Consider the following 22,021-nt stretch of genomic DNA (forward strand, 5'->3'; position numbering starts at 1 on the left):
GTCGCTGGGCAGCTCCCTTTCTGCCAGTTCTGCCTACTTTGGAAGCCTCTCTAGGCCTGGGCCTCCAGGGGTTAAACAGGCTGCCACCTACTCATGAATGTAGCATTCAGCAAGTATTTGAGTTCCAATCTTGTGCCAGCTACTGGGAACCTAGCAATGAGCAAGAAGACAGCAGGGTCTCTACCCTCATGGGGCTTAGGTTCCAGCTTGGGAGACAATCCTACACAGGCAAGTGCATAAGGAAAGCTAGGTGCTCTGGGCCTGAGCGCTGCCCTACTGGACTCGCTAGGCTCCTCCCAGACAGCCTTGGCCTGACCACAAAAGTGCCTGTAGCCATGTCCCAGTCTTCCTTCTCAGGGTGGAGAGGTCAGGAGGGGCCAGGGTGAGGGGTGGGTCTTCATCTCCATCCTTGTAGCCCAGGTCAGTCCTGTGTCCCTCAGGCAGACCCTCTAAGAAAACTGCCACCTGACACAGGTGTGTTGGACTCTGCACTTCCAGCCACACCCATTAACTTGGGCTGACCGTTCTTGTGAAAGCCGGTGTATCTGACTACAGAATCATTCACTTCCCTTATACCAAAATACTTATTTAATCCAAGGGCACCACCCAGAGCGATTTTCAAATACTAGAAAAGAGCATATGTCTTCTTTGCTTTCTGATCTTTTTTTGGTTTTTAAAGCTCCCTTTAGTTCAATTCCAGGATCAGGAGAATCTTTTAAATAATGTATTGTGGAAGTTTCCAAGTAAGGTTTTTTTAAAAGTCTTTTAAAGTTTGAGCAGTACCCTGGTTCCCAGGAGTGACCTTTACACACGCCTGATTCATGCATGGTGTTTGCTTGTGGAATTCAACGGTGAGCCTGGCTCAATGCAAAAATAAACATGGGGCCATGGGAGTCTGGAAAATGTGGCCCAGATCAGTGTGTGGTGCAGCGGCTCCCAGCGCACTCTGTTCCTGGAAGCCCCCAACCCACCCTCCAGGTTCAGATGTGAGCAGCCCCTGAGTGGGAATGGGAGACCTCCTTCAGGAGGGTCTTTGTCCCGCCTGCATGTGGAGAAGGTTATTAGACTTTTTTTCAGCCTCACAGCTAGACTTGAGAAAACAGTCCATGCTGGATGCACCAGAGGACACTTCCTGGTACCCGAGGGCATTGCTGCTCCTGGCGGTGCAAGGGCCGCCTGCTCTGGCTCTCCTTGAAGTCTCCTCACATACTGGAGGTGTGTGCAGTCTTGTGATGAATAACCTGGGCTTCTGCCAGGGAGGGGTGTGGTCCCAGCAGGGCCACCCAGAAAGCACCTTGTTTATATGGTCAGCCTGGAGATTTATTTGCCAAAAGCCTGTCACCCATGACATTACTGCCTGGTGGCTCCAGGACTTTTAAACTGTGATTAAGCTGGGGCAGCAGCAGGAGGGAGGGGAAGGACAGGAGAAAATGGCCCCTACTTGCCTCTTTCCTCCCATTTCTTCCTCCTTCCCTGTGGGCAGTGTGCCCCCAATGGCGCTGGTCCCTGGCTGTGTTTCCACATGGAGGCAAAAAATGAAACAACCTAAACATTCATCACTAGGGGACTGGTTAAATAACCCATGGGGCTGTTCACTCAGTGGAATGCTGCACCCCATTAGCAGCACCCCATTAGCAATAGCGGATTAGGTGAGCTGCCATACATGTTTAGTGACAGAACACACTGACAGGCTGTGTGTGGCGTGACCAGCGGTCCGAGAGCACCCCTGCCACTCCGTGCTGGCGAGGCCAGCCGGGGCCATGCCCCTTTCTCCCGGCTCTCAGGATAGAGACAGATGGCCAGGGGGCTTCTCCACGCCTGTCACTTCCAGGTGAAAAACCCTCAAAAGCATTTATATTTTTAGCCAACATCCCTCTGCAAAACTGAATTTTCGGTCATTTTTAAAGTCAAACTTTAGAACTAGAACAAAGTGAACGTTGGAGCTACTTCCCGTTACCCGTAGGTTAGGGAGCCCCACACCAACCACCTTGAACAACAAAAAAAAATTTAACTACAATTCATGCTCACAAAAGAACATTTTAGATTGTAATTTTGTACATTAATAAATATTTTTAAGTAGACTTCCGCCAAGATGGAGGCATAGGTGGAAACACTGTCCCTTTTCCCACAGCCAAGTTTGAATTCAACGAAGGTTTGGAGAACAAGGACACACCCAAAGACCAGAAAACTGAATTATACGGAAGTCCGACAACTACGAACCATTCAACCTGACGGTAAGAGAGGCGGAGCCAGCAGCGGAGCAGGGTCGGGCAGGACAGATCCCCCGACCTAGGCGTGAACCAGTCGGGGTGTGGGGCAGACTGACCAAGGTCGCACATTCGCACACAGTGAGACGGACCACACAGGCCCCAGGGGGCGAACCCAGTGGTGGAGGGCTGACCGCGCTGGCACACTAGAGTGCAGTGGAACGAAACGTGTGGGCCTGGTGACCGTGGTGGCTGTGGTGCCGGTGGGGGCCTCGGTGGCAGGTGGCAGGCGGGACACAATTGTTCCTCTTTGACCCCGCCTCCACATACAACGTCACAACCCAGGGACTTAGTTGCCCTGCTCTAGTGAACACTTTAGGGCTCCGATCCTGCTATGGAACAGGCACAAACAGCCCAAAAGATGGCACAAGAAGAACTCAAAGTCCCAGAGCCCATAACTCTCAGCGACCAAGAAATTGCCAGCTTCTCAGAAGCACAATTCAGGACACTCTTTATCAGGATGCTCACAGAACTGGTTGATTATAGTCACAAATTAGAGGAACATATGAAGGCTAAACTAATTGAAATGAAGGGAGATGTCCAGGAAACCAATAGCGATGGAAAGGAAACCGGGACTCAAATCGATGGAATGAACCAGAAGGAAGAACAAAACATCCAACCAGAAAGGAATGAAGAAATGAGAATTCAAAAAAATGAGGAGAGGCTTAGGAACCTCCAGGACATCTTTAAACCTTCCAACATCCGGATTATAGGGGTACCAGAAGGGGGAAAGAAACAGCCACGAGTGGAAAACTTATTTGAACAAATAATAAAGGAGAACTTCCCCAGTCTGGCAAAGGAAATAGACTTCCAGGAAATCCAGGAAGCTCAGAGAGTGCCAAAGAAGTTGGACCCAAGAAGGAACACACCAAGGCACATCATAATTACATTAGCCAAGACTAAAATGAAGGAGAGAATCCTAGAAGCAGCAAGGGATAAGGGGACAGTCACCTACAAAGGAGTACCCATCAGACTGTCAGCGGATTTCTCAAAAGAGACCTTACAGGCAAGAAGGGGCTGGAAAGAAGTATTCCAAGTCATGAAATCCAAAGACCTACAGCCAAGATTGCTTTATCCAGCAAAACTTTCATTTAGAATGGAAGGACAGATAAAGTGCTTCTCAGATAAGGTCAAGTTCAAGGAGTTCATCATCACCAAGCCCTTATTATATGAAATGCTAAAGGGACTTATATAAGAAAAAGAAGATGAAAAATATGAACAGTGAAAGGACAGCAAACACACAGTTATTAACAACCACACCTAAAACAAAAGCAAACCAAGAGGACAGCTAGATCAGGAGTGGAACCATAGAAATGAAGAACACATGGAGGGTTAGCAACAGGGGAGTAGGAGGAGGAGAAGAGGGGAGAAGGTACAGAAAATAGCATAGATGGTAGGTAGAAAATAGATAGGGGGAGGACGAGAATAGTGGGGGAAATATAGAATCTAAAGAACTTGAGACACGTGGTTATAAACTAAGGGGGGAAGAATGGTGGGGGAGGGAGTGTATGGTTGGAGGGGAATGAAGGAGGGAATAGAACAACTGTAATGGTATAATCAATAAAATATATTTTAAAAAAAGAAAAAATAAATAAATAAATATTTTTAAGTAGAGTCTTTTTAAAAAAAATGTCAGTGTAAAGTTGTCAACTGCCCTTCCTTGGGCAGTACTGACTTTGACTCTGAAATTATGCTTTCCCTACCTATCTGGTATTGAAATACCCTTTCATTCATGAAGTTCTGCTGATGGTAATTCAGGAAGTATTTTTTCGTGGCAAAGTAAAGTGTTGGCTTGCTCCTGTCAGTCTGCTGTACTCCTGTCCTGTGTCCTCCACCAAAGGGCAGTGGGAATAAGGACATGGTCTGAACTGCAACGTTGACCCTTGTTTCTGGACACTGTTCTGTCCAGCCCAGAGGGACATCCTAAGGAGCTGTGTTCAGTGTCCTGGGCCACCTCTCTCATCTAAGCAAACGTGCCTACCCCATTTGTTTCGTAGTGCCCAGGAGCACGTGCCCTGCTTCGGGGCTCCGTCCCCAGCGGCCCAGCCCACAGCCCTTCAGGAGTTGCTGGGGACCTTGGCTGTTTTGCAAAGATCTAGTATTTGGAGTGTGGTCCCCTGAGGAAAGATAGATGGAGCATCTCATAGGATTGAGAGCCCACCCTGGGTGGAGGAAACAGTAGTTTCCTGCCCTGTTGGACTCTGTAACACCATTGGACAGACAAGATAATTACCCAAATATACAAAGACAGCAAGAGGCAGGAAATTGCAAATACCAACAGACGCAGTGAGACATGCAGAGTATGAGTTTTCTGAAAGTTGACTAGAGGAATAGGGAAGAAGTGCATGGTGGTCAAGAGAATATTCTGGAGTCCAACCACTAACTCCACCTCTTACAAGCTGCCGGCCTGCCCTGCACTAGGTCCCCTCAGGTGTCAAGTGAGGACAATAATCCTGCTTACTTCCCACAGTCGTGAAGACTAAATGTTCATGGATGTATGTAGTAAGCATCCATGCACATTAATCCCTGTCATCATCCTGAACACATTTGGGAAGGAGCATGTTTAGAAAATGCAAGGTCATCCCTACTGGCCAGAGGGAAACATTAGGGTTAATCCAAGGGCATCACTGGGGAGGAGTTTGGAAATGTGGGGGAAAGAAGTCAACAATGAGCTGAGCCAACTTGCAGTTATGTTCACCTTCAGGAATGCAGTGCCGGAGGTGAGACCAGGTGGCTTTTGGGGCAGACCGATGTGAACGGTTGGAGTCATTCTCCAGGGCCAGGGAGCCGGGCCAGGGCCAGAGAGAGACCAGTCTTCTGAGCTGCTGTTCTGGCACATTACAGATGCTCAAATTCACGTGTCTGGATGAGCGGATGAAGGCAGCGGCTATGGATGGGATCCTGGCAGGAGGGAATAATTGAGGGAAAACGAAGGGGACCATCGTGATAGTTCACCAAGACTGCCAGCGCCAGAAGAGGAGGCTAATGTGGAGCAAGGGCTTCCTGTCCCTGCAAACTCCCTTTGCTGATCCCATTTATCAGGCTCTCTCTGCTTTCCACTGCCCACTGCTTCCCCAGTCATCACTGCTCTGCACCCCAGTCATTCTCACGCATCTTTGTGGCTCTCCAGTGAACAGGTCTCAGTCCCTATCACTCCCTGGACCATACAAGCTCTCCACACCAAGCCAGCAGCAGCGCTCCATGGAATAAGCTTCAGTGGCTGTATGCTAAGTGAACGAGCCTTGCTGTGTGGCAGCCAAAAGGGCCAGTGGGAGCTCAGTTCCTGTGACCTGGAATATGGCGTTCCATACAAGGGAGGCGTGGGTGCTCTTCATGGTCCTATCTAACCCTCTCTGGAAGAGGGATGTGGACCAACCCCTATGCTTAGAGACCCTGTTATGTCCTAAAAGAGGGTCTAGGGGGAAAGCAGACAGTAGGGGGTGGGGGTTCTGGCTGTCCACAAATAAGTATAGTCCAGCGAGACAAAAAAAAAAGAGCTTGTACAGTCCTAGAGGGGCAGAACCAGGAGTGATCCCTGGAGACCTGAGGCAGCCAGCTGAGCCGAGGTCTGGGGCTGTCAGGAAACGGCCACACTGGAGCGAGTGGAGGCATGGCTGCATGGAGGATGCGGCCCCCAGGGCTGCAGGCCACCACCCTTTCTCCTGCCTCCAGAGATTGTTCAGGTGGATGTGCCCAGCGCAGGTCTGTGTCTGCACTCGGGGATGTCTAAAAGTGTAACACAGGCAGAACCATTAGAAGGTAATACATGTGAGAACCCTTTCCCTGCATGGGGTAGGCAGGCCCTCAAGTGAGCCTTTTGTTTTGTTGAGAGACAATGAGTTGCAGTGGGTGGGTCTGGGGGCTCAGTGAAGGAAGGATTGGATCACCCTACTTAAGAAACAACTTGGGATGACTGGGAGAAAATACTCAGGAGGGAGGGAGAATCAAGAACTGGGTGATTGGGGGCACTCGGGTGTTTTTGAGGGGGGAGCAGATTTAGAAGAGGCAAGATTATTGTGGCATTCACATTCGCTACTTAGGAAGTTTCATTGTGTGATACACTGTAAAGTCCACTCCTCTCTGCCCTTAAAAGATCATCGGAGATGCTTTAAGAAAAAAAAAAAAAGAATGCAGGTATTTGTGCTGGCTGGGTGGCTCAATTAGTTGGAGCATCAAACCAAAGCATTTTGGAGCCCCAAAATGTTGAGGGTTCGATCCCCAGTCAGGATGCGTACAGGAAGCAACTGGCTGATGTTTCTCTCTCAAACATCAATGTTTCTCTCTCTCCCTTCCTCTCTCTCTAAAGTCAATAAATATATCCTTGGGTCTGACTGGTGTTGCTCAGTGGATTGAGCGCGGGCCTGTGAGACAGAGGGTCTCCGTTCGGTTCCCGGTCGGGGCAAATGCCTGGGTTGCAGGCCAGTTCCCGGCAGGGGACGCACGAGAGGCAACCATACATTGATATTTCTCTCCCTCTCTCCTTCCCTTCCCCTCTAAAGAGAAATTAAAAATTTTAAATAAATAAGCAAATATATCCTTGGGTGAGGATTTAAAAAGAGAGAGGCCACAGCAATATTATAACAAATAAATAAATAAAAATGAAGAATGGTAACACAGACTAAAAATCCTGAGATACCCAGACCAAGATAAGATCACAAAAGCCACTTTTATTTGGGTTGCATATGTGTTTTCCCAGAAAACGCCAGCCCCGCTGTCACTGTCAGTTTCTCTTGGTTCATTTAGAAGAAAAAAGGTAAGAATTGTGACAACAGAAACCCCAGCTGGCTGCTCAGTCTTCTTGGGTCCCTGCTGGTATCTGGCTTCCAAGGCCGCCTCTGTGGCCACCAGCACCTCGGTGTCCTTTAGTCACAGGGACTCAGGACAGGCCCCCATTGGCAGTGGTGTCCCCACCCTTCCTGCAGAGAAGCATGGGTTCTAGGCACGTGCCAGCCTGCCCTCTCCAGCTTCACCCCGTGTGATGTAGGGGCCAGCTGGGGCCATGTGACTTTCCTAGTACATTCTGTTTCCTTCTGACTTTGCCTCTTGGCTGCTGCGATTTAACCTTGACTCCATTTGGGCACGCCTCTGCCAGACTCACCCTATGTGTGGCTGCTGACCCACACAGGGGAGTTCCTGGAGGGACCATGTCCCTCAGTCTCTGCTGCCTTTCTTTCTTTCTTTTTCTTTAAAAAGATTTTATTTATTTATTTATCTTTAGAGGGAAAGGAGAGAGGGAGAGAAACATCAATGTATGGTTGCCTTTTGTGCTTCCCTTGCTGGGAAATGACCTGCAGGGAACCAGCCTGCAACCCAGACATGTGCCCTGACTGGGAATCAAACCGCGATCCTCTGGTTCGCAGGCTTGTGCTCAATCCACTGAGCTACACCAGCCAGGGCTTGCTGCCTTTCTTTCTTGTTGGCATGTGGGCCCAGATGGCCAAGCCTGTGACCCATGGCTCTGTGGAATTACTACAGGGGAGGGAGTCATTGGGTGTGGCCCAGTGAGCCCGCCAGGTGACTTTCTGTGACTCCCTCTGCCCGACACCTGCCAGGAACCTGGAGGGAGGTTGGCTGGGATCTCCTTGCCTAGAGCACTCCCACTAACAGCTCATTTTTCCTACTGTCTCTCTGCCTGCTTCTTTTCCCTCCCAGATATTTCTGCCTTTTGTTTTTGCAGAAATTATTTTTTTAAGGGAGAAGAAAAATACAGAGAATAGTACCATCCACATCAGCATCCACCTGTGTTCGAAATACTCAGGGTCCTTAGTCTCCGCCTACCCTGCCCCACCATGAGGCTGTCACCACACCTGGCTGCCCCAGTGAGGGCGGCTCTGGGCTCTGCCCTCACCCACTGGAAGTGATCACCTTGTACCTTCTCTCTCCAGGGTTGCGTGGAGAACGGGGCTGCAGCCTCTGTGAACACTCGTCAGACAGACCCAGTGATGGAGCCAAAGCTCAAAGTGATAGACTGGGACAAGGTAACTGGCACAAGGTGGGATGGCATGGAGATTGGGGGCCCCCAGGGCCAAGGAGAGAGTGTGTGGAGCCAAAGGCTGTGGTTGTCAGGAAAGACGAGGTCAGGAAGCAGGTGCCCACGGCGTACAAGCATGACCTCGGCAGCACGGGCATGACCAAGGTTGCGATGGGTGTGGGAAAGCTGCACACGGTGGTGGGGGGTCTGTGCACAGCCAGGCCCCATGGGCCCCAGGGGGCGGGCTCCCACAAGGACCCCTGACACTGAGACAGGCACACTGCAGGGTCGGCAGGCCCAGACATGCCCACCTTGACCTGGGCACAAGGCAGAGCTGCCGGTCACCAGCAATCACTTGCAAGCATCACCAGTGTGGGAGCCTGCTGAGGCCGACGGGACAGGCAACCGTCTGCAGGGTTCATCTGCAGAGCCTGGCAAAAGACACCCCTTGGTGTTCAGAGGCCAGCATCTGGGGGGACTAGGCAGACCTCCTTTGCTGGTTAGGGGAGTCCTGGGGGGTCCCAGGTGGAAGTGGGCTGCTCAGTGTATGTGGAGGAGGGTGCAGCATGGCCTGGGGCCCCTGAGGGAACCAGATGTGGGAGCCATTTCCCTCCAGCCTGGGTCATGGGACTGTCCTAATGTCATTCTGCCATTTCCTCCTGGAAAAGACACAAATGGGTATGTCCAGAAGTGTCCCTTGCCTGTGCCAGGAACCAGACAAGAGAGAGAGGACAAGCCCCCACGCCCAGGGAGCTCACAATCTGATGGAGAGCACAGACCCTCCCCTGCCCAGCAACAGCACAGCGTGGGGTGGGGAGGGCCACAGGAGGGGGATCCCAGAAGCCTGCCCAAGGAACACAGGTGACCAGAGGAGTTGTGCAGGGGACTCCAGAAAGCTCATTGTTTACTGGGCCCCTTTGGCCAGGACTCCTGGGGCTCTGACTCCAGGAACTCAGGGATGGCCTCTGTCTCATGGGAATTGCCACCACCTTTGGGGGAGCCTGTCAGCCCACAACAAAGACGTGTGTGAGTGCTCTGTCAGAAAGGCTGGGGTGGGGCATTCTGTGCCCATCCCTCTGAGAGGCGTGTAACCAAAAGGGGGGTAGAAGACCAGGGAAGAGGAAGGCTAGTCCAGACCACACAGCACACACCCAGAGGGCTCATCAGAGCCCAGTGTTCTGACTTGGAGCCCCGGGCCTGGCCACGATCGTCCCCTGCCCAGGCCAGGGGCTGAAGGCAGTAGGTCTTGGTACATATGGCCGGCTTCTCTGGAAGTTTTGGTGACTTGGGCTTTTTCTGTACATGAGCAGGATGGAGGGGGAGACAGCCAGCTTGAGCAGGACCAAGACCCCAAACCTGTGGAGTCAGGACCTCACCCTGGGAAGGGAGGAGCAGGAGACAAGGAGGGTGTAGGGGTGAGGACAGGACCAGAGACGATGCTGCAGTGGGTCCTGCTGAGGGCCCAGGGCCAGGGACCGGCCTGAAAGGAGTCCTGAGGAGGGGTCCCTTGCACTAGCATCTGTGGGTTTGGCTTAGGGGTTAGATGTTTGAAAGGAAGTACTTTAAAGAGAAAGCTGACCAGGGCTGGATAAGTGTCCTGTTGTGGGGAAGGACCCTCCCACAGTCTACCTGGGCTCCAGGTTCAAGGCTGACCCCAACCCTGTCACTGCATGGGGGGTCAGGTGAGTGGGGATTAAGTTCCCCCATTACCTGTGCACCCGCCCTCCTCTTCCTTCTTCCCCAGGGCCTGCTCCTGGCTCCTTGCCTGCATGTTCAGACAGGTCACACCTGACTCACCTTCCCCACCTCTTTGCCATTCTTTCATGCACACCCTCTATCTTCCTCTTCCCATCTGGGCTGAGAGAGAGGGCAAGGGCTGGCCCAAGAGGGTGTGGAGGCCCACCCCGACAGAGAGCCCCCAGGCCCCCAAGGGGCAATGTGGGGTGGGCTTCCTGCCGTCCCCAGCTCCCTGAGAAGACACAACCCGGGGAGCTGGGCTTTCCAGAAAGGTGAACAGTGATTGTTTTTCTTTTTATTCATCTACCTTGGGGTCAATTCCAGCCCCTTTGTGGGGAGTGAAGAGGCTGGGAGCGTCCCCAACCCCCTTATCTAATTTGAGCTCTGCATCTGTTTCTAACTCAGGCCAAGGTGGTTCTGTTGGGTCTGAACCTTGAAGAGCTGGGGAGAGAGGTCAAGAGGGCAATAGCTTTTTCTCTGCCGTGGGTCCTGGGCCTGGGGGGTGGGTTACACAGGACCCTGGAGCAAAGGGACTTACCCAAGGCAACCCTTCCTGGTTTGCATTCAAGGGGAGCTCTTCTGGGTGCTGCTGAGGAAGGGAGCCTTGGGCTCCCACGGCCAAGCCTCCCAGCCCTAGAACCTGGGGACAGAGTGGGCCATGCGGGAAAGAAGGAGGGGACCTGGGGTGCGGGGCACGGGGAGGAGGTCCTGAAAAGACAGCAACAGGGCCAGAACACAGGTCCCCAACCTGCTTAGAGGTGTGGAGTGGTCCTATTTCCGGGTTTTGCCTGGGAGTTTACGGGAACAATTTCTAAGCCATTCCTTCGATCACCCACTCAGGCAGGACCTCGGCTTTCTTGTGGGGTGAGACTCTGGGTCGTAGCCCCTCACCCTGCTTTACCCCCTACATGCCTCCCTGTTTTCTGGGACTCGGCTGGCCTGAGGCTTGGTGGCAGGCACTGTGCACCGCTCTTGGCTTCCGAGCACACCTGCCCCATTTGTCCCCGCCACCTCTTTTCACTGCTGTGCTGTGTTCGTTTCAGAACCCTTGAGGGGCAGCCTCCTCCTCCCTGCCCCCTGTGGGGGCCAGCCTTCTGGAACCAGATGAAACCAGTGTGATTTGAAGGGCACGCAGAAGTTCCTGCCCAGATCCCTGGGGCAGCTGTTAGGGCCAAATTAAGATTTCTTTTATTGAGCTCTTACCATGGGCCAGACACAGCAGGCCAAGCACTTTAAGTAAATGATCCATTATCTGATGTAATCCTCACACAAAGAGGTAAGATTAAGAGTTTAACCATAAGGAAGAGTTTAAGTCTCTTACCCAAAGTCACTCTGCTGGTTCTCCTAGCATAGCTTTTGCCCCTGGCCCCTGCCAGGCACCCCTCCATGTCTGCAACCTGTCCACCCTTGAGGCCTGTGACTGGGGAGGGGGTGGCTGAAGGGAGGCAGGAGGCTGCCCAGATCCCGGAGTGAAGTGTCTCTAAAGCTTTGCTCATCCTCTTCCACATTCTGCCCCTCAGGCTAAGCCAGACTCCAACAGAACTGGCTCTAGTTACACTTGGTAGAGGCCGCTCTCTTCCCTTAAGAGGCAGGCAGACTCATCCAGCCAGGTGTGCCACGGGCCAAGTACAGTGGTAGGCTCTCAAAGGCCCCTTGCCACCCTCACGCACAGACACACACTCCTTAGCATCAGGGGCTGCTCCCAGGGTCCCCAGGGAGGGCCTGGCAGAGGTGATGTTGGCCACATGGGTTTAATCTCTTGGGACCCTCAGTGAAGTCACTGAGGACTCAGGAAAATGGCCCTTGGATCTGAATGAGGGCCCCCTTGGCTGGCCAGCCCTGGGCAAGGCCGACCTCAACCCTGTGGGTGCAGCCCTGGCTCACCTCCCAGCATTCTGCAACCCCACCCATGTCCCCTTGGGTCCCCTTGAGCCTCCTTTCTCCCCTTGACCCTCCCCAGAGCAGGAGTCTGGAGAGGCTGACTGCACGGAGTGACACAAAGGGACCTCCCCAAGACCGTCCTTGCTGGGCCAGGGTCTTGACTTTTTTCCCCACTTGCCCCCTTGCCCTGAGCTCCTGACCCCTCTTCTGAAGAGCTCAGGGGTGCTCAAAAAAATACCCACCCTACCTCCTCCCGAGAGAAACCAGGTCGGAGGGCTGGGTGCCGCCCTCTGTGTCCCGAGAGGGGGGTGGATGAGCCAGGCCCCAGTCAGGAGAGGGGTGATCATAGACAGCTGTGTTCTGTTTCTCCCTCAGCAAGACAGAGGAAATGATTTCCCCCCAGGATGGGGTGGGGTGTCAGGAGGATCTGGCAGAGTGTGCAAAGGGGTGTCAGAAAGTGAGCTAGCTGCTAATGGAAGACCAGCCTCCTTCGCTCGCTTTCAGATGGGGCCATGGAGGCAGACCCCCTTCGCTGTCCTTTTGTCCCCAGGACTGAGGTCACACTGGCGTTGTGCAGGGGGCATGCCTATCCTTCCTCAGTTCCTAGGCTCTGCCCCCTCTGTCCCCTGCTCTCGTCCATGCTCATCCTCCTGAACCCTCACAGGGGGAGCCTGAGGAAACCTCCCAAGCTACCTCATCACCCAGGGATGGGGAGGAGCCAGATGGTCCAGAACTGCCTCTGGACTTGAATGTAGGAGCTCCCAATTAGAGGAGCCACCCCTGGGAGGCCACCAAGACCCCCCATGGACCCCTGCACCCGACACCCTTGCGGGGTCCCTCACAGCCTCCGTGCGAGCATGTTCACAGCCACGGGGGTCCTGAACCAGCTGCTAGGAGGCCGCCTGGCCCCGGGTTTAGGTGGACTGAGGTGCAGGTCCTACCTCCAGCTCACACAGCTGAGCATCTGACCTCAGTCTCCTCATCTGTAATGTGAGGTGAAGGCAGGACCCAGTCAGTTCTCAGAATCACAGCTTACAAAGGGTAATGAACGTGAAGTCGTATCCCAGGGGCCTGTGACAAGGGCATAGAAACAATGAGTGTTGAGATTCTTGTCGAGCTTCTCATCCTCACTCCCATCCCCACCAGCCCCGCTGGTTGGAAGCCTATCCCCGCCTTTCCATCCCACCTTCCTGGCTCAGAAAGCTGCCCTGGAGCTGTGAGTTCTGGGGTCTGGGTGGGCAGTTATTTAAACAGTTGCCTTGGCTGGTGGCTGCAGTCATGGGAGGAACTGCGGGCACAGAGCAGCTGCCCCCTCTCCCCACATTTGCCCCTTCTGGAGATAAGCAATTCCCATCTTTCTGCTCCTGGAAAGGGTTCTGTGCCACCTGGTTCCTGTGTTGCCCCAAGAAGGGGAACTGGGAAGTGGGAAAGTGAGGAGAGCAGAGGAGGCCCCCTACCCAGCCTGGCAGCACACATGCCCTTCCACCCACCCTCTCTGGGCAACAGGCTGCAGGCTGCCCTTTCTCCCCTCCTGGCCCAGCTACAGCTGCATTCCTGGCATAGCTGGAGGCTGAGGCCCTCCCCCTCCAGTTGGGGCAGGGGCAGAGGGGGGCGGGCGGGGGGAGGGAAATGGGACAGTTGGCACTAGGTGCTTCCGCCAAACTCTCCCTGGACTTGCATGTGCTTCTTGGCTCCCAGCCTGTTGCTTGGGGTCTTTCAGTTCACCAAAGGACCCCTCACTGTCATCCATGTAGTCCTACTTTAGTTGGGCAACCCTGAGGAATTCACTTGCCCTCTCCAGCATCAGGTTCCACAGCTGTAAAAGGAAGGTTCTTTACTGTGAGGGTCGCTATGGAAGCCCCCAGATGGCTGAGAACTGGAGGTATGGTCTGTTCCCCACTTCCGTCCCCGACCCAACCTCCTACAGAGGCTGGCAGCTCTTTGCAGATGCCTTTGATGCTTCCCCTGTGCCCCCCAAGCCTTAGGAAGTAGGGGTGGGAAGGGAGCAAGACCAGATACCAGCTTGGGAGGAAGAGAACCACTTGTGAGGTAGCCAAAGGATCTTCTGCCAGGTAGCAGAGGAAGTGAAATTTATCTTGCGCCCCTTCCCACTCTTTGGATCCGAGCTGTCATTTCTTGCCATCCTTCCTTCTGAAGGTGACTTTCCAGCTAGCCATGTTGGGAGTGACCAGCAAGTGAGAAGTGTGGAACATATTCACACTCAGCTGGGACCCTCTCCTTCAATAATCAGAACTGGAAGAGAATTGAGAAAAGACACCCTGCCAGTACACACACCATCGAAATCAGCTGGAGCGTGCAGGGGATGTCCCAGCTCCTGACGAAGTGTGGAAGGTGCTGCAACTGGGGGGTGGGGGGCCCCTCACTCCAGGACCAACCAACCCCATCTCAAGAATCACTTAAGCCCCCTGAGTCTCAGTGTCCCCATCTGTAAAATGGGGAGCAGATCAAGAGCCTTGGAGTTCTGCACTTACACAGAAGGCTCATTTTACTTCTCCTGGAATAGTGGGCTGAGGCTCCAGTGGGGGAAGTATAGGTGTGTTGACCTTTGAGGACCGAGGGACATGCTTGCGGGGTGAGAGCGAGCCTTCTTGGGATCCCTCCGGGGTGGTCCTTTAGCCTCTGGCATGAAGTGGTCACCCCAGCACCAAGCGTGCTACCTCACAGAAAAGTGCTGGGGGCTAGACACAGAGCCGGGGTTTGAGGCCCTTTAAGGCCAGTGAGGGCCTGCAAGGCAGCCTTGAGGCCAACTCTGGACAGCAAGCCCACCAGTCTGTGTGGTAGCCAGTGCCTGCTTCTTGTCTATCCAGGACAAGGTGGTGTACAAAGACCAGAGGGGCAACAGGACATCAGATGAGAGACCTCCGTGTTCAAGGGGGCGGGTGCAGGGTCACCGGCCCTGTTCCCATCACACCTGTATACAAACAACCCTTCAGCACTGTAGCTTCAGCACTCCACACCCGCTCTTCCCTTTTGTTCTGTTCCCTTCACAGCAGGGTGAGGTTCGGGCTGGAATCCCTGCTTGCTGCTTACCTAGACGTTTTTCCCTGAGTCTCATTCAGCTTAAGCTTATGAATCCTGTGCTGTTTCTACCCTCTTTATAAAATAAGGACAAACTAGATCAACAGGTGAGAATTTGCCCAATCTACTGCAAGACTCGGAGAAAAGCCTGCCTGGCTGCACCTCTGTGCTATAGCTGGAAACATTCCTTGTCTAAGGAATAATTCCAATTCAGCGTACAAGTGAAAACCGGGCACACAGGTCGTGTGTAACGTGTGAAAGTAGAACATATGAAAACAAGTGTTTTTATTTGAGAAAGATGGTGATAAGTTAAGGACGAATATTATCATCCTTAGAGTAATAACCGGGGGGAGAAAAACAAAAGGGCATAGCTGAAAAGTCAATAAAGGAGATAATATAGAATATTTTTGAAATGTTGATTAATACAAACAAGGCAGAAAAGGGAGAATAGAAGAGACAACAGAAAGCAAATGGCAAGATAGTGGGACTATTACAGCATTAAATATAAATGGATTAAACACTCTAACTAAAATGCAGAGATTGACTAGATTTTAAAAAAAAAAAGCAAGACCCAACTATATTCTTTCTGCAAGAGACGTACTTTAAATGTAAAGATATACACAGTTTGAAAGAAAGAATGGGAACAGATAGACCATGCAATGCCAAGCATAAGGAAGCCTGGCGTGGCTCTATTAAGACTCAGGACAAGGAGTATTACCAGGGGCCAAAATGGCTATTTCCCAATGATTAAGGGGCCAATTTATCAAAAAGACATAACTGGGCAACCCTGGACAAGTTACTGGGCTTCAATCTTCGCATCTGCAAGATGACAGTAATAATAGTGCTTGCCTACTTAGGTTTATGGTGGAGACCCAGTGATTAAGTGTTTAAAACTGTGCCTGCATATAACAAATACTCTGAGAGCATTAGCTCTGAACGGTGTTGCAACTGGGACAAAGCCTCAAACTCTCACCGTGACCTTGGTTTAGCTTCTTCTGAGGTGGGGCTCTGTAGGCTGCCCAAGATAAGGGGTAAACACAGGCCATTAGCTGGTTCCTCCAGTTTTTCCTGGTGGTGGTGGTGCTGCTGGTGTATGGGTACACGCATGCACGTATGCGTGAGGGAGCATGTGCATGTGTATTTGTGTGTGGAGGCCTGACACAGAGAAATGGAAGGAATGACGCAGGTTGAACCCAATGAATCCATTTCCTATTGGAACCCAAGGGAGAAAGTCAAGGGGAAGTGGGGACTGGGGAAAGTCAAGCCACTAGGTGGGGTTTGGGTGATTGCCTTGTTTAACCTGTGCCCAACGGGATGGCTCCAGGCTGACCTGAGTCATCTTCTAGCCTGGAAAACTGGAAGGCAGCCAGCACCTGGGCACTGCCAAGTTCACATAACAGAAAACCGCAGCCACCTTTGTGCCTTTTCCCTGGTCGAAGATGCAGGGAGAATGCCCAGGAACCTTCCCAGTTTGCCTGAGATCCCTGCGCCCCTGCTCCGAGGCTGTGAGGGCAGGGCTGCTCCACCTCCAGCAGGGCTGGGAGACCTGCTGGGGCCGAACCAGCTTTGGTGGTACAAGGGTGAGGTTCCAGCCACGGATGCAGGAAGGCAGGTTTCAGAATCACTGCTGACACTTTCTCCCAGGCTTGAGTGCTCCTCCTCCACGTACTCTGTTGATCTCTTTGTCCTCTCCTTTTCTTTCGTGCCACTAGCTCCCTTCTTACCTGCAGTAGCCACCTCACTGCTTTGTATTGGAGTCCAGAAGCACCAGACACTGGACACGTCCTGCCCTCTCTGATATCCCGGGTGGTGGGCACGTTGGCTTTATAGACAGAGAGCTGAAGGGCTCCGAGAGGTAAAGGCACGTGCCCAGGACCCCACAGCTGATGGGCGGTCCCTCACAACCACTGGTTTTGGTTGGCTGATTTTGGTCCAGATTAATCTTCTTCAAAACATTGACTCATTAGAAACCTTTAAGGGCTTCCCATTACCTAGAGCTGCAGGTTCCGAACTTTTGGGTCTCCCATCCCTATAAGTGAAACATTAGAGCACACTTTCCATTATATTTCCATCTTAATTATCTACAAGTTGCTTGCATGAGCTAATGCACTATTGTATTAAGTGCATGAAAAAACATTCAAATACACTTTAAAGATGAGATAAATACAATAGAGTCTCTAATATTTTCTCCATGCCTCTGGGCATCAGCCTGTGAGTACCCCTGGGGTATGTATACATCCCCACCTTGGAGACAACTGGCCTGGAGAATGAAGCAGCAACTCCTGGGCCTGGTATGGAGTGCTCTATCATCTAAAACCCTCAGCACGTTTCCTCCTGCCCTGCAGGAAGTCAAGTACACATCTCAGTCTACAATTACGCTCCCCCCACAATTTTTCCCTCTCCCCCTTACCAAGTCCTCCATGTTGTGTGAGCTCCGTCCCTCTCTCCCGATGGTATCAGTCAGATACCGTAGTTCTCTGCAAAGCGCTTTCCTTCTACCCTGGACCCAGGCATGTGTATCGGTCATTCTGCCTCCTAGTTGCAGCTTACCTGTATCTGCACTAAACTGTCTTGCCTGGTGTGCCTTATCTTGCTGAGCACTGTATGCAGGTACCATTATTATTACTTCCATTTCATAGGTGGAGAAACCAAGCCTCAGAGAAGTCAAGTAATTTGCCCAAGGTCACACATAAGGGATGAAGTCAGGATTTGTACCCAGGCCTGACTCCAGAGTCTGAACTCTGATTAAGTGTTGAGCTATGCAAAGCAAAGGTGATCTCTCACATTCCTGTTATTCTTCCCACTGGCTAGTGTAGAAGTATATATATATATAGGAAATATCAAGTAAATCTGTGAATGAATGATTGTTTGACTGGATGAATGAATCCCTTGCCCAGGCAAACACTAAGAAGAAAGCCCGTGGTAGAGGAGAAAGGGCCTATTTCATTCCTAGTACAGAAGGTATTGGCTCCTGTGCCTAAAGAGTCCTGGGCACAACTTCAAGCTTCAGGCATGGCTGAATTTGGCTGCTCAGGTGTCATCACCTGGATTCGGTGTCTTTAGATCCTTGTTTGGGCCCCCTCTGTAATGACTGAGTCCTCAGGCAGGCTCTGCTAGCAACCCCAGGCCCATGCCTCGCCAACTTAGCAACTCCAGCAGGAGCAGAGGGTGTCTGGTGGCTAATTGCACCAGCTTAGGTCATGAGCCTGCGCTGGTCCCTTTCTGTGGCCAGGAGCTGAGATGATGGCTAGGTCACCTCCGAATCACTGAAGCGACAGGGTAGGTAGCCCCATACAGACCATGTGAAGTAGAGGATGGTGACTGGAATACTGTAACCAGGAGACAGGGGAACAAATGTGTGCAGGTATGAATCCCAAGTATCCACTGACTTTGTCTCCTGCAGGACTTGGTGGACTGGCGGAAGCCCCTGCTGTGGCAGGTGGGCCACCTGGGAGAGAAGTACCACGAGTGGGTGCACCAGCCAGTGAGCAGGCCCATCCGCCTCTTCCAGTCGGACTTCGTCGAGGCCCTCACCAAGACTGTCTGGTGAGCCCTGTGCTGAGCCATGGAGGGCTGTCTCCTGATGGTGTCAGCCATATATTGGTACCCTAGGGGGAGGGGCATCTGGTGCCGCCCTCCTGCGCACCACCCCCTCAGCCCAGAGCTGAACTGTAAAGTGTCAGGGACAGTGGAACATGTCATGGGTGTAATCCATTCCCATGCATGGTTTGTTCACTGAGTGAGTGATACCCCAACATACTACCAGAAACCACTCTGAAAGCCACCCGTATTCTATTTCAGATTCCTCCCATGAAGGGTTTCCAGCCTCTAATACCCCTGGGAACAATTTTCCTGCAATTAGTTACATTGCCACAAGGGGTCAGCATGTATCCAGCTGCACAGAGTTGGTAGCCACAGGGACACAGTTCTTTTCTGCCAATAACTCATCTCAGAGACCTGGGCAGATAGACTCATGATCGTTCTTTTGTTTCTCCACCCCCCCCCACCCCCCAGCAGTGTCCCTTTCTGCACATGCTTTGGTATCATGTCGTCCCCCTGCCCTCTCTAGTCAAGAGGTATGTCTAGGGAAGCTGGACCCTGTTGAGCCCCTGGGCATGTATGTCTCTCACCCTGGTGACCCTCCTGCAGGTACACTGTCCCCATCATCTGGATGCCCCTGATGCTGTACCTCAGTTGGTCCTACTACCGAACCCTCGCCCAGGGCAATGTCCGACTCTTCGCTTCCTTCACCACAGGTAATGTTGTTTCCTTCCTGGCTTGTTCCCCTGGCTCCTGAAGGTGGGAGACCTTGGTGTTCTTTGTGGCACTGAATTTCTGGGAAAACAGAACCCCAAAACATATCACAAACATTTAAAAATGAGATCTATCTGTACAAATAGTCTTCCAAAGAAAAAAGTTGTACGACTCCCCCAATCCCAAATGGATTTTAAAAACAGAAGAATAGCCCTGGCTGATGTGGCTCAGTGGGCTGAGCACTGACCTGCAAACCAAAGGGTTGCCGGTTCGATTCTCAGTCAGGGCACATGCCTAGGTTATGGACCAGGTCCCCAGTAGGAGACGTGCAAGAGGCAACAATACACTGATGTTTCCCTTTCTTTCTTCCTCCCTTCTCCTCTGTGTAAAAATTAAATTAAATTAAAAAAACAACAACACAAGAACAACGACACATTAGTAGAAACTAAATAAGATCATTTTGTCCAGAGACATAGGAGTGAAGAAAGAGGCTTGTCGCTGAGTCTAATACTAGAAAAGGCACGATCTGGGATTGTCAAGGAACTAAGTAAAGTCGTTCTCCAGGTGGCACAGCTGAGAGCTAGACTCAGGGTGGTCCATGCCACAGCACAGATTGGAGCCTGGGAGAGAAAGGCCTGAGAGTGTCCTTCAGTGTCTCCTGGGCAAAGACCCAGGTAGCAGGACCCCTGACTCGGAGTAACAACCCCACTAACCTCTACTAAGCACTGAGCAAGTAGCAAGCCTGGTTCCTCCCAGGGACCGTCTCAGTGAACCCTCCCAACAACCCCAGGAGAAAGGTACTATCATTGTACCCTTTAGAGATGAGGAAACGGAGCCTCAGAGAAGTCAAGCAAGTGATTCAGGGTCAGTGGCTAGGATGTAGATGCCAGGTACCCCCAAGTTTCAGGGTTCGGGGGACAGAGAGAGGGCCCACATGGGGCAGCTTCCAAAGAGCCTGTGGGACTGAGACTCAGGGCAGCCATAGGTTTGGGTGTGGCTACTCCTGCCTCCCAAGCTTACCACCTACCTTGGGCTTGCAGCTATAGGTGGCCTACCCAGGTGGCCTGATCGGCCTGGCACAGCCTGCCTCAGGGAGGTGCTGGTCCGTGGCAGGTGGCTTAGATGGAGGCCATGGCAGGGGACAGGCAGGTGTAGGATGCTGGGGTAGCTCGGGTGGGCTTCCCATTTGGGATCACATGTAATGTTCCCAATTGGGAATCTTTGGAGTGCCCCTTCTCTACCCAATGTGGGCTCCTTCTCTCTACACTCTGAGACTTCCCTTCTGCCCACCTTTCCTGGGAGGACCGGAATGGTTCAGATGAGAGAGGCCATGGCCACAGTGATGGGATCCTGTTTTCCTGCCCAGTCCAGGATGTGGCAGGGGATGAACAAGCTGCAGGAAGTCCGCCAGAGCCCAGAACTGATCCCGGGTTCACCAAGGGTTAACAGCACGCCCAGCGAGCCAAGGTTACCCTTTTCTGCCCACGCTGAATAGCTCAGGCACAGCCTGGGGCTTGTTGCTCAGAAGGCCTGCTCACTGAATCGCCCACTGTCCGCCCGGCACTCCCCTAACAATCACCAACAGTGGCAGTGCTGCCAGTGCTGGCGGCTGGAGGGGGAAGGGGCTGCCAGAGCTTTGGCCCAGGTCCCTCTGCAGGATTCCTCTAGAGATGCCACTCTGTACCAGCTCCGGCGGATGGGCCCACAGGACTGATGCTGGGGGGAGGGAGCAGGCAGAGACATGACCTATAGGAAGGGACTCATCTGTGTGGCAGGGAGGGTGGCTTAAGGGCCTGGCCAGAACTGCAGGCCTCTGCAGAGCTGAGATGTGCTGTTTAATAATAAACAGCGTAGAGCCTGTGACCATGATGCTAGCAGTGGCAGCCTGAGGGATAGGTCCACGTGCGTCCCTCACCTCCCAGCTCATCATGCAAGGGAGAGAAAACAAGAGCCACGGAGCAAGGCAGGGGGAGACTGAGCAGGGTCCCCACACAGCGACTGGATAAAGGGTACACTAGAGTCCATGTGGGAGGAGTCAGGGAGCCATGAAGCAGTGGAAGCTGAATGGAGACACCAGATCAAGGCTGAAATTCCTAGACGCATGCATGAAGGTGTTCTGAAAAGCAGAGGGGCTCTGCACATTTGGAATAGCCCAAAGAGCAGTGCCTGCGAATGGGTCAGAGTGCGTGCTGGGCCAGAAGCAAGCGGCATCCTAGGTAGGGGTGCAGGCCTCATGTGGGAGCCCCAGATGAGGTCAGGACAAGTCTGCAGCCAGAAATGCTCCAGCAGGTCCAGTCCTTTCCCTGCTGGTAAGAGAGCTAAGCAGCAAGGAAGAGCTCCTGCACTCTGGGGTGGGGAGGGCAGGGGGTGGGAAACTCCCTCCCCCAACCAGGGACCCTCCCGAACTCTTGGAGGAGAATCAGAGAAAGCGGATAAAAGTAGGACCACAGGTTAGACCTTAGATGTACTTTGACTCATTATATTTAAAAATTGTAGTAGCTACTTGTTATATATGAGTATTAGAAGTATTAATATATAATAAGATTATTCTTAATGTAGTATAATATATACTTACCATATAACCAGGTATTATATTCCTTCTGTCCTGACAACAGCCCTTTATGAAGGGTAGGATGCTTTGCTGTTGAGAAAACACATAGGTGGTACAGGATTGAAGCCGAGTGTGCAAATCCAAAACCTGTGCTCTCTGCACTTCACCGAAGTGTTTGGAAGGGCCCCAATTACAGCTCCCTTGGAAGCAGGGCTTCTGGCCAACCAGAGCAGCCCAGCCAGGGCCGAACAGCCACTTGCAGGCAGCCCTGTCTAGCAGGTGCCTTGTTCCAGACGTGGACAGAGCAGGCCCCACTGAGGA

General features: G+C 52.4%; 1 protein-coding gene across 1 annotated transcript in view; it reads left to right on the plus strand.

Moving 5' to 3' along the window:
• FA2H (fatty acid 2-hydroxylase) overlaps positions 1-22,021 on the plus strand; it is a 50,207-nt gene that overhangs the window by 19,149 nt on the left and 9,037 nt on the right. Inside the window, exons 2-4 of the mRNA XM_037063629.1 lie at positions 8,153-8,245; positions 18,299-18,441; positions 19,045-19,151. Of these exons, the coding sequence (XP_036919524.1) occupies positions 8,153-8,245; positions 18,299-18,441; positions 19,045-19,151 (343 nt within the window). The remainder of the gene's footprint in view (positions 1-8,152; positions 8,246-18,298; positions 18,442-19,044; positions 19,152-22,021) is intronic.

The sequence above is a fragment of the Sturnira hondurensis genome, unplaced genomic scaffold, assembly GCF_014824575.4.
Source record: "Sturnira hondurensis isolate 20B ecotype Veracruz unplaced genomic scaffold, ASM1482457v3 Scaffold0014745, whole genome shotgun sequence".
NCBI lineage: Eukaryota > Metazoa > Chordata > Mammalia > Chiroptera > Phyllostomidae > Sturnira > Sturnira hondurensis.